Source organism: Capricornis sumatraensis, chromosome 4, assembly GCF_032405125.1.
Source record: "Capricornis sumatraensis isolate serow.1 chromosome 4, serow.2, whole genome shotgun sequence".
Taxonomy (NCBI): domain Eukaryota; kingdom Metazoa; phylum Chordata; class Mammalia; order Artiodactyla; family Bovidae; genus Capricornis; species Capricornis sumatraensis.
The window spans coordinates 145,752,088-145,766,672 of NC_091072.1; the positions used below are offsets into that span (position 1 = coordinate 145,752,088).

A 14,585-nucleotide genomic window follows, 5' to 3' on the forward strand; every position below is an offset into this window, starting at 1 on the left:
TTCCACTTTTCTATTCTTGTCATTGGTGCTATCGTTGTCATACATTCTATTTATCAATTTATTATGAATCTTATAGTTTGTTGCTAATATTTTTGCCTTAAAAATTCTAATAGAGAATCAACATTTAGCACAGTCTCTAAGCTTTGAGAGGATCCATGTTTTCATCTGCTGTCATCTCCCTTTAGCTTGAAGAACTTCCTAAGGCAGTTTTGTGTAGTGTGTGTCTGGTGGCCTCCAATTCTATCATCTCTCATTTACCTGAAATAATTTTATTTTATTTTTTTAATATAAATTTACTTATTTTAATTGGAGGTTAATTACTTTGCAATATTGTATTGGTTTTGCCATACATCAACAAGAATCCACCACAGGTATATCATTTTAATTTTCATTCAGTTTTGGAAAGTATTTTCATAGCTGATTCAATTTTAGGGTAACAAATGCCCAATCCAAATACTTTAAATATGTTCTTACATTGTCATCTGATTTTCATTGCCTCCAACAAAAAGTCAGTAAATAATACTTATCCTTTTGTTCCCTGTATATAATGTGTCAAACTTCCCTGGCTGCTCTTAACATATTTTGTTCGTTTGCTTACCAATGAATTTCTTTAATTACATTGTTAAGTTTTCTGAGAATGGTTTCATTATCTTGTTTGGGGTTTGTTTAGCTTTTTGGATCAGTGGGTTTACAGTTTTCAACAACTTTGGGAAAATGTCATTTATCTTTTTTTAATGTTTTTCTGCACATCCCTTAATCTGAATCTCCAAATACACATATTTTATATATTTTTATATTTTCCTACATGCCACTGTGTTTCCATTCATATTTTTCTGCCTTTTTACTCTTTGGTTCAATTTAGATCGTCTCTACTGCTGTGTTGTACTTTCCAGTTCTTTTATTCTGCAATGCCCAGTCCCCTGTGTAATTAATCCAAATAATTGTTCATTCCAGTACTATATTTTTCAGTTTCAGAATTCTCATTGGTTTATTTTTCCTAGTTTTTCTCCCTGTTTATTTTTCTGCTTCATTAAGCATATTGGTATTAGGGTTTTAAGGAGCTCTTCAGCCAATTCAATTATTTCTGCAATTTCTGAAGCTGCTTTAAATGATTGTTTTTATAATATAAATTTATGTATTTTAATTGGAGGTTAATTACTTTACAGTATTGTATTGTATGAATCTGCCATGGGTATACTCATGTTCCCCATCCTGAACCCCCCTCCCTCCCCATACCATCCCTCTGGGTGGTCCCAGTGCACCAGCCCCGAGGATCCAGTATCATGCATCAAACCTGGACTGGTGATTCGTTTCTTGTATGATATTATACATGTTTCAATGTCATTCTCCCAAATCATCCCACCCTCGCCCTGTCCCACAGAGTCCAAAAGACTGTTCTATACATTGGTGTCTCTTTTGCTCTCTGATTGTTTTTAAAAAATGTGTTATGGGTTACATTTCTCTCTTTTGGAAATTCTAATAATTTTTTGGTTGGATGTTGAGCATCACTAAGCAGTCCTTTACCAGGAAGAACTTCAGAAGTAAATAATCAGAACACAGCCAGAAATCAGGGAATTGTCCTTGATGAATTAAATAAAGTATTTTTCATTGGGTTATCTTCACTCAGTTCATATGTGTTCCTTTGATGGCCAAATGATGAACTCTTATTTTGGTTTTCCTGCTTTAGTTTCAAAACTTCCTTGATCCCACCTTGCATGCCATATGCCCCACCTACACCCTACTTCTTCAGCAGTAGCTACCCTTTCTGATTTTCTTTTCCATCCATCTGTGTATTTTAAAATGGTGTTTGCTTGTCCGAAGTGGGAGGAATGAGAAAGGATAGCAGTTTAGGTGGTGGATGGGAGGAGCAGAGGGTGATGTAGTATGCTAACAACCTATTCAATGAGTGTTTCCCACAAATACTTGCATATTTATCCATACTGAGGCTTTTTCAACTTGGAACTCTCCAAATTATGGCTTGTTTGCTCATTTCCTCCTCCTTCTCCTTCTTCTTCCTTCTTTTTGGCAACATGCCATCTTCTTTTAGAACTGTAAAACATTCATGAAAGAAATTAAAGACAATATGATGAATGGAAAGTCATTGTGTTTCTGGCCTGCAAGAATTAGTATTGTTAAAATGCCTGTAGTTCTCAAAGTGATCTATAGACAATGCAATTCCTATCTAAATATCATTCTTTATAGAAATAGGAAAACAATCTTAAAATATGAGTGTGTGGTTTAATTTTTATATATTCATGAATTCCTGTTTTCTGATCATTATTGAATTTTAGTTCCATTCCATTATGGTCATGTAAGACACTTGGAATTATTTTAATATTTTTGAATTTGTTAAGGCTTATTTGTAACCTAGCCTGGAGACTATGCCATGTGTGCTTGAGAAGAATGCATATTTTTCTGTGGTTAGAATTAGTACAACGATAGTATTAAAATCTGCCGCGGCCAGCACAAGCAAGAGTCGCACCTGCAAAGGGAGAAAACGGAGCGTCCCCGCGTGGAAAAATAAGAGAGAGACAAAAGATGGGGTTGAGAGGATCAGACCCACTATGTCTGATGCCTTCCTTTATTAGGCCACGGTATTTATAGGGTAAAGTACGTGATTTAAGACATGTACAAGGTTATTTTTTAATCTCAAAATACAATCACCAGACCCCTACCATTGTGTACAGAATTCAATAAGATAATCTATCTTTTATGATACGTGTATAGGATAATCAATCTTCTAGGACATGTTGCAGGAACAAGACATCCTGGAGCAAGACGACCTGGAGCCTTAAGGGCTACAAGAATTCTTGAGGGTGGCGGGACAGGGAGCTTAGGACAACGCCTAAGGCTCTGCATACCTGCGGAGCAGCTCCCAGGACTTAACCCTTCACGGGCCGTCCCCCGCAAAAATCCATTATTATCAGCCCTTAGCATTTTCTATGAGTCATGTTTGAGAAGAAAAACCTTTAATAGGAGACAATGTGGAAACTCAGCTATCTGGTAAACTCCCACAGAGATCACACTCTCCCCCAGATTCTTTGGCAAATCCTAGAATTTCAGGAGAGATGGCTGGGACTCTCTCTCTATGCCTCTCTGAGTTTTCTTAACTCATTTCCCTTACCACTGAGGTCACCGAAGGAATTCATGCAATTTTTTGGCCATCCAAAAGTATCAGAAACCTGCTCATGAAAATTCAATTAGGACACTAACTGTCAAAGACTCTCTACATGCTCCACTCCTAAAACGAAAAACTTTCACTCCACTGCCTGTGACGTGTGGTTTCCAGTTGCCAAGTCAGTACCATGAACACTGACTGGTTTTGTTGTTGTTTCCTCTCAGGATTTGTGCGTCTGGCTGGAGGGGATGGACCCTGCTCAGGGCGAGTAGAAGTGTATTCTGGAGAAGCCTGGATCCCAGTGTCTGATGGAAACTTCACACTCCCCACTGCCCAGGTCATCTGTGCAGAGCTGGGGTGCGGCAAGGCTGTGTCTGTCCAGGAACATGAGCTCTGCAGAGAGTCCGATGGCCAGGTCTGGGCTGAAGAGTTTAGGTGTGAGGGGGAGGAGCCTGAGCTCTGGGTCTGCCCCAGAGTGTCCTGTCCAGGGGGCCCTTGTCACCACAGTGGAGCTGCTCAGGTTGTCTGTTCAGGTGAGATGCAGGTCAGGCCTTTCACCTCTGTGAACACCCTGCTCAGGTGAGAAAGTCATGTAATTTTGCTGAAACTCTGTCTTCTTCTACCAGCATACTCAGAAGTCCGGCTCATGGCCAACGGCTCCTCTCAGTGTGAGGGGCAGGTGGAGATGAACATTTCTGAACGATGGAGAGCGCTCTGTGCCTCCCACTGGAGTCTGGCCAATGCCAATGTTGTCTGTCGTCAGCTCGGCTGTGGAGTCGCCATCTCCACCCCTGGAGGACCACACTTGGTGGAAGGAGGTGATCTAATCCTAACAGCCCGATTTCACTGCTCGGGGGCAGAGTCCTTCCTGTGGAGTTGTCCTGTGACTGCCCTGGGTGGTCCTGACTGTTCCCATGGCAACACGGCCTCTGTGATCTGCTCAGGTAAGAGAGAGGGAGGGGCTACTGGTACTCAGGATGCTCCCGGAGTGAAATGTCTCCACGAGTAAAGAGTGAGGTTAAATGGGCTTCAAAGTCAGAAATTTCGTGGTGAAATATGGGTCTTCTCATTGTTCATTCATTTTCCAGGTCAGGGCAAGAAGTGTGAAGGGGAATAATATATTTTTAAGCAATATTGTTGCTCACATGTAATCATAGAAAACACTGTAGGAGCAGGAAGTGTAGACCTCAGTATGAAGCCCCGCCCAGAGCAGCAAGGAGAGTGTCCCAGCACCACAGTCACTGTCGTCCCCAGTATCTGTGTCCTCCCTGCTCAACAGGGAAAAAAGCGCTTACCTAGCTTCTACTAACATAGAGAGTTTCATCAATGTTTGAACTTTATGTAAAATGATGCCGTATGTTTCATCTTTTGTATCTAATTTTGTAGACTCAAAATTATGTTTTGGATTCACACATGATGTTGTATATTGTAGCACTTAATTTATTAGAGTAGAGTATGCTTTGAATGATCACATGGCCATGTACTGATCCATTCTACTGACAGTATAAATCTGAGTTATTTCCAGTTCTTGACTATTACAAATATGATATTACAACTTACCATGACAATGTCTCTGGATGCAAAGATGTGTTACTTATTTTCCATGTTACTTGTTTTCCACGGTTTTTATTTTCATTTTCTTAATGAAATGGTATCCTTTGATTAACTCATTTCTTATGTAAATATAACTTACCACATTTTTCTGTACATTTAATGTTTCTTATATTCTTTAAAGGAGAAGGAAATGGCAACCCACTCCAGTATTTTTGGCTGGAAGATCCCATGGACGGAGGAGCCTGGTAGGCTGCAGTCCATGGGGTGGTTAAGAGTCGGAGACTACTGAGTGACTTCACTTTCACTTTTCACTTTCATGCATTGGAGAAGGAAATGGCAACCCGCTCCAGTGTTCTTGCCTGGAGAATCCCAGGGACGGTGGAGCCTGATGGGCTGCTGTCTACTCGAAGATTGTAAAAACATTCTCTAAGAGTATCTTATGGAAATTTTATCATTTTTTCTTGCACAGTATTGTGCATTCCTTCCGGGATTGATATCTGTGTCAGATAAGGGTCAGGGTTCATATGGACATCCAACTGACTCAGAATCTTTTCCTGAAAAGACTCTTCCCCACTGCAGTGCTGCCTTCATCATAAGCAGAAGGACAATTATGTCTGTCTTATTTGAGACTGTCTATTCTGTCCCATGTTGTCATTTTTCTATCCTTGAACAAATACTGCATTTTCTTAATTATCATAACTTCGTAGTTGTTGTTCAATCGCTGTCACGTCTGACTCTTTGTGACCGCATGAACTACAGCACACCAGGCTTCTGTGTCCTTCACTATCTCCCTGAATTTCAAACTTTGTAGTAAGTCTGAATAATTTTAATTTACAGAGTTACTTTATATTAACTCCTCTAATATCGTTGCTTTTCTTACCAACTGTGCTGTTCATTTTTGGTTGCTTGTATTTTGTATGAATTTAGAAGTCAGCTTGTCATTTTCACCAAAAGAATAGCTTAAGGGTATCATTGAGATTAGATTTTAAAATTTGAGAGTAGACATAGAAATTTGAGGATGATTGATGTTGACAATGTTGAGTTTTTCAAATCTTTGACATAATACATCCCTCCATTCAGTTAGATCCTGAATTTCAGAGAATTTCCCCATCTTCTACTAGGATTTCTCCTAGGTATTTTATTTTTGATGTTATGAGTATTTTTGTGACAGAGTCCTGGCAATGAATTCTCTTTGACTTGCTTTCATCTTTTAATTCTTTCAGTTTTGATGTATGTTGAGACATAAAAATGTGGGGAAAACAATATAAAAATTCCTTTATGACCTTTACCTGGGTTTCTAATTGTTAGTATCAATACTTTGCTTTAATCTGTATGTGTGTGTGTCCTTCCTTCTCTGTTCCCCTTCTGTCCCATTTCTTCCTGAATATGTAAATTCTTTCTGAATTCAGTTGAAGACATGATGTTCCTTTATCCTTAGAACAGTTCTGGGAATTAATTTCCTTACAGAACTAGAGTTCAGTCAAGTCTTTAAATGAATTCAGCTCTAGATGACATCTAATTGCAGCTCTGAAAGACCCCACTGAAAGACTGCCAAACTGAGTTTTTTCCTGATTAATGACCCAAAGTGATAAGCAAAATTAAGTACATACTTTTTCCTTTAGCTACTAAGTTTTACCTTTTCATATTGATCAAATTGCCAACATCTGTTGGATCACAGAAAAAGCAAGAGAGTTCCAGAAAAACCTCTACTTTCGCTTCATTGACTATGCCAAAGGTTTTGACTTTGTGGGTCACAACAATCTGTGGAAAATTCTTAAAGAAATGGAAATACTAGACCACCTACCTGCCTCCTGATAAATCTGTGTGCAGGTCAAGAAGCAACAGTTAGAACTGGACATGGAACAACAGACTGTTTCCAAATTGGGAAAGGAGTATGTCAAGACTGTATATAGTCACCCTGCTTATTTAACTTATATGCAGAGTACATCAGGTGAAATGCTGGGCTGGATGAAGCACAAGCTGGAATCAAGATTGTTAGGAGAAATATCAATAATCTCAGATATGCTGATGGCACCACCCTTATGGCAGAAAGCGAACAGGAAGTGAAGAGCCTCTTGATGACAGTGAAAGAGGAGAGTGAAAGTGCTGGCTTAAAACTCAACATTCAAAGAACAAAGATCATGGTATCCGGTCCCAACATTTCATGGCAAATAGATGAGAAAACAATGGGTTCCTCAGACCATTTTCTTGGGTTCCAAAATAACTGCAGATGGTGACTGCAGCCATGAAATTAAATGATGCTTGCTCCTTGTAAGAAAAGCTATGACCAACCTAGACAGCATATTAAAAAGCAGACACATTACTTTGCTGACAAAGGTCCATCTAGTCAAAGCTGTGATTTTTCCAGTAGTTATGTATGGATATTAGAGTTGGACCATAAAGAAAGTTGAGCATCGAAGAACTGATGCTTTTGAAGTGTGGTGTTGGAGGATACTCTTGAGAGTCTCCTGGACTGCAAGGAGATCAAACCAGTGGATCCTAATGGAAATTAGTCCTGAATATTCACTGGAAGGACTGATACTGAAGCTGAATCTTTAATAGTTTGGCCACCTGATGAGAAGAGCTGACTCATTGGAAAAGACCCTGATGCTGGGAAAGATTAAGGGCAGGAGGAAAAGAGGATGACAGAGGATGAGATGGTTGGATGGCATCACCGACTTGATGGACATGAGTTTGAGCAAGCTCCAGAAGTTGGTGAAGAACAGGGAAGTCAGGCAAGCTGCAGTTAATTGGGTCACAAAGGGTTGGACATGACTGAGGGACTGAACTGAAGTGAACCAAGTGTTTTGGAAAAACTGCCATACAACAATATAATGAGAACTCTTGCTATGGGACCTGAATTAATTGAAGAATATCCTCTGATTTTGCATTTTGATGTTTCTACTTTATGCTGAGCTAATGTGCGGCTACACTTATTCTTTAGTTCTTAATTGAAGCTAACAAGTTTTTCAGCTCTAGAAGTATTTGGTTTTTGTTATCATTTCTCTGCAAAGATGCACTTTTTGTCAATTAATTCCATAAGCACTTTAACCGTGACTGTATATATTCTCGTCAGCTAACTCTAGCAGCTGAACACCCTGGGAAATTTTTTCTAATGTCTCCTTTTTCCTTTCCGTTTCTCCGAAGATCTATTTTATATAAGTGTTTGTTCTAAAGATACACATTGAAGAAATCCTTCAGAACGAATTTTGTTTTGCTTTTACTTAGGGATAGATTTGGGCTTCCCTGGTGGCTCAGATGGTAAAAATCTGCCTGCAGTGCAGAAGACCTTGGTTTGATCCCTGGGTTGGGAAGATCCCCTGGAGGAGGGCTTGGCAACCCACTCCAATATTCTTGCCTGAAAAATCCTATTGGCAGAGGATACTGGTGGGCTCTAGTCACGGGGTTACAAAGAGTCGGACATGACTGAGCGACTAAGCACAGCACAGGGATACATTTAGGGATGCAACTTACTTAACTCATTCTTACAGCAACAGTTGGGTTAAAACAGAAACTGTGGTACTGTCAGAAACAGAACTCTCCAGGGAGAAGGTGAACACTAGGAGTATGATAACTTTACTGCTGGGTCACACCTCTCATTTTAGGCTCCATCAGTAAGTCATTATTTTCCTTAATTCAGTTTCCTGTTCTTCAGCCCTTCCAGACTTCTGATCATTGTTGTTTCTTCAGGAAACCAGAGCCAGGTGCTGCCCCAGTGCAACGACTCTATGGCAGAACCAGCAGGCTCTGCGGCCTCAGAGGAGAGCGCCCCCTACTGCTCAGGTGAGGGTCCCACAGGACAGAAGACCCTTATCAACCTCGGGGTCACTGCCCTATTGTCCCATTTCTCTCTCCTCAGACAGCAGGCAGCTCCGCCTGGTGGACGGGGACGGTCCCTGCGCCGGGAGAGTGGAGATCCTTGACCAGGGCTCCTGGGGCACCATCTGTGATGACGGCTGGGACCTGGACGATGCCCGCGTGGTGTGCAGGCAGCTGGGCTGTGGAGAAGCCCTCAATGCCACGGGGTCTGCTCACTTCGGGGCAGGATCAGGGCCCATCTGGCTGGACGACCTGAACTGCACTGGAAACGAGTCCCACGTGTGGACGTGCCCTTCCCGGGGCTGGGGGCAGCACGACTGCAGACACAAGCAGGACGCGGGGGTCATCTGCTCAGGTCTGCGCTGCACACTGTCCACAGGCTGGTGGAGGGGTGGGGCCATGGAGGACGGGGGTCTGAGCCCCGAGGGAGAGATGCTGAAAGGACCAGAGGAAGAAGCTTACTCTCATGAATGCTGTCTTTCCAGCAGATGTGAAGACGAGGTGCTTTCACTGCCTCCTGCAGCAGCTGAGGTTCTGGTCCTTTCTTGTCAGCAGTGTTTCCTGGCAGAGCCGTTTCTTACAGTTTTTCTTGAAAGCAGGGCTCTCTCTCCAGTTACATACAAAAAATTTAAACCCGCGGTACTAGTTTCTGTTTGCTTCCCTAACAATTTACCAACTAGTGGTTTAAAACAGCGTATATTTATTTCCTTACTCTTCTCTAGCTTAGATGTCCAGCAGGGGTCTCACTGGGCTGGGATCAAGGCGTCAGCAGGGCCGCAACACTTTTGCGGCTCTAGGGGAGAATCTGTTTCTTGCCTTTTCAAACTTCTTGAAACCACCTACATTCCTTCCTTCACAGCAGCCTTCATCCATTATCAGACCAGCAATGCTGCAGGCCTCCAACCATTATCCAGAGTCACATCTCTCTAGCCGGAGCTAAGAAAAGTATTCCACCTTTAAGGATAGTGGGTCTAAGGATGTGATTAGACTGGGCTCATATTGTTAATACATCATCTCACCATCCCGAGGTCCTTACCTTAATCACATCAGTAAATCCCTCTTGTCAGGTATGGTAACATATTCATAGGTTGCAGAGATTGGGATGTGGACATTTTTGGATTAATGATTATCCCTATCTCCCTAATATGCACATCACATCCCTTTGACATACTCTTTAAAGAGTTCATCAGGAAGCAGGATTCAGCTGCCCCTCCCTGACTAGAACCCATGCAGTTTGGTCTTCCTCTCAGTTCATATCCACTACGCCATTGTAGTAGAAATAGAAAGACAGACACAAATGGACAAAGTCAATTAAAGGGAGGCCATGTCAGTCTTGTCATCTAGTGGGCATCTCTTGAACAAGGTCAGAGATGACTGTTCACCATTTCTAGAAGAAAGGAAAACCTAGAACATCCAGCAAAGTTTTCACTGTGTCCTGTCTCCTCCCCTTTCAACCTTAGAGTTCCTGGCCCTCAGGATGGTGAGCGAGGACCAGCAGTGTGCTGGGTGGCTGGAAGTTTTCTACAACGGGACCTGGGGCAGTGTCTGCCGCAGCCCCATGGAAGACATCACTGTGTCCGTGATCTGCAGACAGCTTGGCTGTGGGGACAGTGGAACCCTCAACTCTTCTGTTGGTCTTAGGGAAGATTCTAGACCCCAGTGGGTGGATGGAATCCGCTGTCGGAAAACAGACACCTCTCTCTGGCAGTGTCCTTCTGACCCCTGGAATTACACTTCATGCTCTCCCAAGGAGGAAGCCTATATCTCGTGTGAAGGTGACTTACTGTCTGTTTCTGTGTGTCTGTCCCAACCCTGCAGGATGCAGTGAGATTTGATATATATTTTTTAATTTTTATTTTTACTTTATTTTACTTTACAGAGATTTTTATATTTTAAAATCTAAGTGATGAGTTTAATTTAGGTCCACAAAATGATATAAAGTGAAAATGTTAGTTGCTCAGTTATGCTCTTTGTGACCACATGGACTGTAGCCTGCCAGGCTCCTCTGTGCATGGGATTCTCCAGGCAAGAATGCTGGAATGGGTTACCATTCCCTTCTCCAGGGGGTCATCCTGACCCAGGTATGAAATCAGGTCTCCTACACTGAAGTCAGATTCTTTACTGTCTGAGCCACCAGAGAAGCTTAAATGAGGTAAGAATGAAACTAATTTAATCCACATATTCCAACCTTGTTTGTTAAAATTTTTAATTGAGATGCAATTCTCATAACATTATATTAGTTCTAAGTGTAAAACAGTGTTAACGTATTTGTACATATTGGTAAATCACCACACATACAGTAATATCCATCACCACATGCAGTTACAATTTTTTTCTCTTATGATCCCACAAGTAAGAATTTGCATGCTGAAACTAAAACCCAGCACAACCAAATAAATACTTAATTTTAAAACAGAGTATTATTTTCTTCATAGCATCATGGTTTTTTATCCACATAAGGGCTTCCCTGGTAGGTCAACTGGTAAAGAATCTGCCTGCCATGCAGAAGACCCTGGTTTGATTCCTGAGTCTGGAAAATCCGCTGGAGAAGGATAGGCTACTCACTACAGTATTCTTGGGCTTTCCTTGTGACTCAGTTGGTTAAGAATCTGCCTGCAATGTGGCAGACCTGGGTTTGATCCCTGGCTTGGGAAGACTCCTTGGAGAAGAGAGTGGCTACCCACTCCAGTATTCTCGCCTGGAGAATTCCATGGACTCTATACTCCATGGGGTTGCAAAGAGTTGGACATGACTGAGTGACTTTCACAAACACTATATACAAAAATGTTATCTTCTTTCTTATATACTGTCTTAAGATATCTTTCATGATAATATTTTTTCTTTAGAATGTTTTAAAATTTCTTATTTATTCATAGGAAGTCTTTATAAACAAACATTACTTACTGTTTTTCTTAAATATTTTTGTAAGATTTTCCCCATATTTTACATATATTTTTAAGGTTGTATATGTGTATGGGTGGGTTATGTAGTCAAATCTGTAATGTTTTACTTTTTTTATGTCTGCCTTAGTGCAATGTTTCAAATGCCATTCTTCATCTCAAAATAACATTGAATCAAATTTTATTTTCTTCAAACAATTTTATAGTTCCACTAAAGAATATTCAAAAGCTAAAATCAAATTATTTATTTATCTGAATTGATTTTACTATGTGTGATGGTATAACATCATCACCAGGTAAGAACTGCATTTTAGATATGTGATATCTTAGCTCCATCACAAAATAAAAGCCCATGGTTTCATGAGTTCATGGATATGACATCAAAAGTACAGGCAACAAAGCAAAAATAGACGAGTGGGAATATACCAAACTAAAAAGCTTCCACAAACCAAATGAAAGATCCACAGAGTGAAAAAGCAAGCTAGAACAAATTATATAACATATTAATTTCCAAAAATAATAAGCAACTCCTATAACTTAAGAGAAAAAAAAAAAGACCCAACAAACTTAAAACCTAATAACTCAATTAAAAAATTGGCCACGGTCTTGGATAGAGATTTTCCTAAAGAAGACATACAAATGGCAATAGATATATAAAAAAATGCTTCACATTTTCAGTCATCAGGGAAATGTAAATTAAAACCACAAAGAGATATCATCTCACACATGTCAGAATGACTGTTTTTTTGTTTGTTTGTTTGTTTAAAGACACTTAGTGTTGGCAAGGCTGTGGAGAAATTGATACTTCATGTGTACTTATCCACATTAAATGTATAAATTGTACTAATAAAACTATGTAATCCAGGGGTTAAATCTCGGCTTTCACTGTCATGGGTCCAGGTTGAACCCTGACCTGGGAACTATGATCCCATGAGCAACAGCACAGCCAACCAACAAACAACAGCACAAAAACTATGACCAAAACATCTGTGTGATCTATACTGATGTCCCTGTTCATTCTTGGTATTGTTAGCTTCATTTTCTCTCTGCTCTGCATTAGTGTTGCTCAGTGTTCATCATTTTAATGAGCCACGTTTAAAGGGTTTTCTTCTGTGTTTTCTATCTCATGCTTACCTTCTTTTCTATTAATTTTTGTTCCTTTTTAATTAACCCCAACATTCTACATTCTTGACTTTCTCATCTAGTTTCCTAATTGGAAGCTTACTTTTTTTCACTTTCAGTCTTTCCTCTTTTCTAAATCTAGGGTATAAATTTCCCTTAGGTATTACTTGAGTTTCATTAGAAGAATTTATCATACCATTATTTTGTGTTTATTATCAGTATTTCACAATATTTTGTAAGTTTTAAATTTATTCCCAGACTCAGGTGGTTTTTGGAAGGATCTTGCTGAATTTCCCCAAATAGAGGTGGCTATAAATATTTTCTTATTAGTTCTTAATTTTATTCCACTGTGGTCAGAGTAAATATTCTGTATGAATTCAAAGAGTGAAAGATTTTGTCCTATTATGTGGTCATTTTGGCAAAAGTTCCGAGTGCATGTACAGTAATGTGAACTCTTGAGTTGTTGGGTGCATTGCTCTATGTGTTACTTAGTTAAACGTGCTGACTATGTTGTTGTACATCTACTGAATTCTTCTTTGTTTCTTGTATGTTTGGTCTGCATGCTACTGAAAAAGATCTGGTAATAATCCCCCATTTTGATTGTGATTTTGTCTATTTCTTTTTTTTTACTCTGTCAAGTATGTTTCAAAGTTATGTTCTGTTACCTTGAACTTTGTTGTCTAAAATATCTTTATTAAGGGTGCATCTCATTATAATCATGAAAATTCCCTCTTTAATTCAGTGTATCTTGGCTAAAAGTCTGCTTTCTGGGACATCGATATAGCTACTCCAGTTTGTTACAGTTAGTACATTTTTTCCATCATTTTACTTTCAACCTTTCTTTGCTTTCATAATATAAGGTGGGCAATTTGCAAGTAACATTTGTGTTAATTTTGTTTTATCTTAATGCATTCACTGTAAATGCAATTACTGATGTTGTTGTGTTGGCATCTGCCATTTGCTTTTAATTGATCCACATGCTTTATGATCCTTTTTGTCTCCTTTTTCCCCTCCTTTTGTATTAAATAAATCTCTTATTATTCCAGATTTTCCTTTTTCCTTTTGATTTTCAGCAGCTTTACTAGGAGTGGGGGTTTTCATACTCCTCCATTTATTTTTAAAAATATTCTCCATTGTTATATCTTCAGATATTATTTCTGCAGTTCTGTCTCTCTGTCTCTGTATCTCTTCTCCCTATCCTCCTCCTCTTTCTCATCTTTCATCTTTCACTTCAGTTCAGTTCAGTTCAGTCGATCAGTTGTGTCCGACTCATTGCGACCCCATGAATCACAGCACGGCAGGCCTCCCTGTCCATCACCAACTCCCGGAGTTCACTTAGATTCACATCCATCAACTCAGTGATGCCATCCAGCCGTCTCATCCTCTGTCGTCCCTTCTCCTCCGGCCCCCAATCCCTTCCAGCATCAGAGTGTTTTCCAATGAGTCAACTCTTCTCATGAGGTGGCTAAAGTACTGGAGTTTCAGCTTTAGCATCATTTCTTCCAAAGAAATCCCAGGGTTGATCTCCTTCAGAATGGACTGGTTGGATCTCCTTGCAGTCCAAAGGACTCTCAAGAGTCTTCTCCAACACCACAGTTCAAAAGCATCAATTCTTTGGCGCTCAGCCTTCTTCACAGTCCAACTCTCACATCCATACATGACCACAGGAACAACCATAGCCTTGACTAGATGGACCTTAGTTGGCAAAGTAATGTCTCTGCTTGTGAATATACTATCTAGGTTGTTCATAACTTTTCTTCCAAGGAGTAAGCATCTTTTAATTTCATGGCTGCAGTCACCGGACTCCTCTAAATCACTATACTCTAAGTTCTATAGAAAATTCTTTTAACTTATTCATTCACTTTTTAAACCTAGACATTTTATTTTAGGTTGGCAATAGTTCTGTAGACATTTTTATTTATTTATGATTATTTGTTATTTTTTTCATCTTTTTACTTGTTTATTCTCTTCGTTTCTCTTTTCCCCTAAATACATTGATTGTAGTTAAAATCCTTATCTGCTAAGTCCAGCATTTCTATCATGTGTGTCTCTGCATTCTCTTATCATTTTTC

General features: G+C 39.9%; 1 protein-coding gene across 1 annotated transcript in view; it reads left to right on the plus strand.

Annotated features, from left to right (window-relative positions):
• The window catches only part of LOC138077652 (antigen WC1.1-like), a 55,035-nt gene that overhangs the window by 10,170 nt on the left and 30,280 nt on the right, over window positions 1-14,585 (plus strand). The window contains exons 3-7 of the mRNA XM_068969759.1: window positions 3,343-3,651; window positions 3,745-4,062; window positions 8,363-8,455; window positions 8,532-8,846; window positions 9,952-10,266. Of these exons, the coding sequence (XP_068825860.1) occupies window positions 3,343-3,651; window positions 3,745-4,062; window positions 8,363-8,455; window positions 8,532-8,846; window positions 9,952-10,266 (1,350 nt within the window). The remainder of the gene's footprint in view (window positions 1-3,342; window positions 3,652-3,744; window positions 4,063-8,362; window positions 8,456-8,531; window positions 8,847-9,951; window positions 10,267-14,585) is intronic.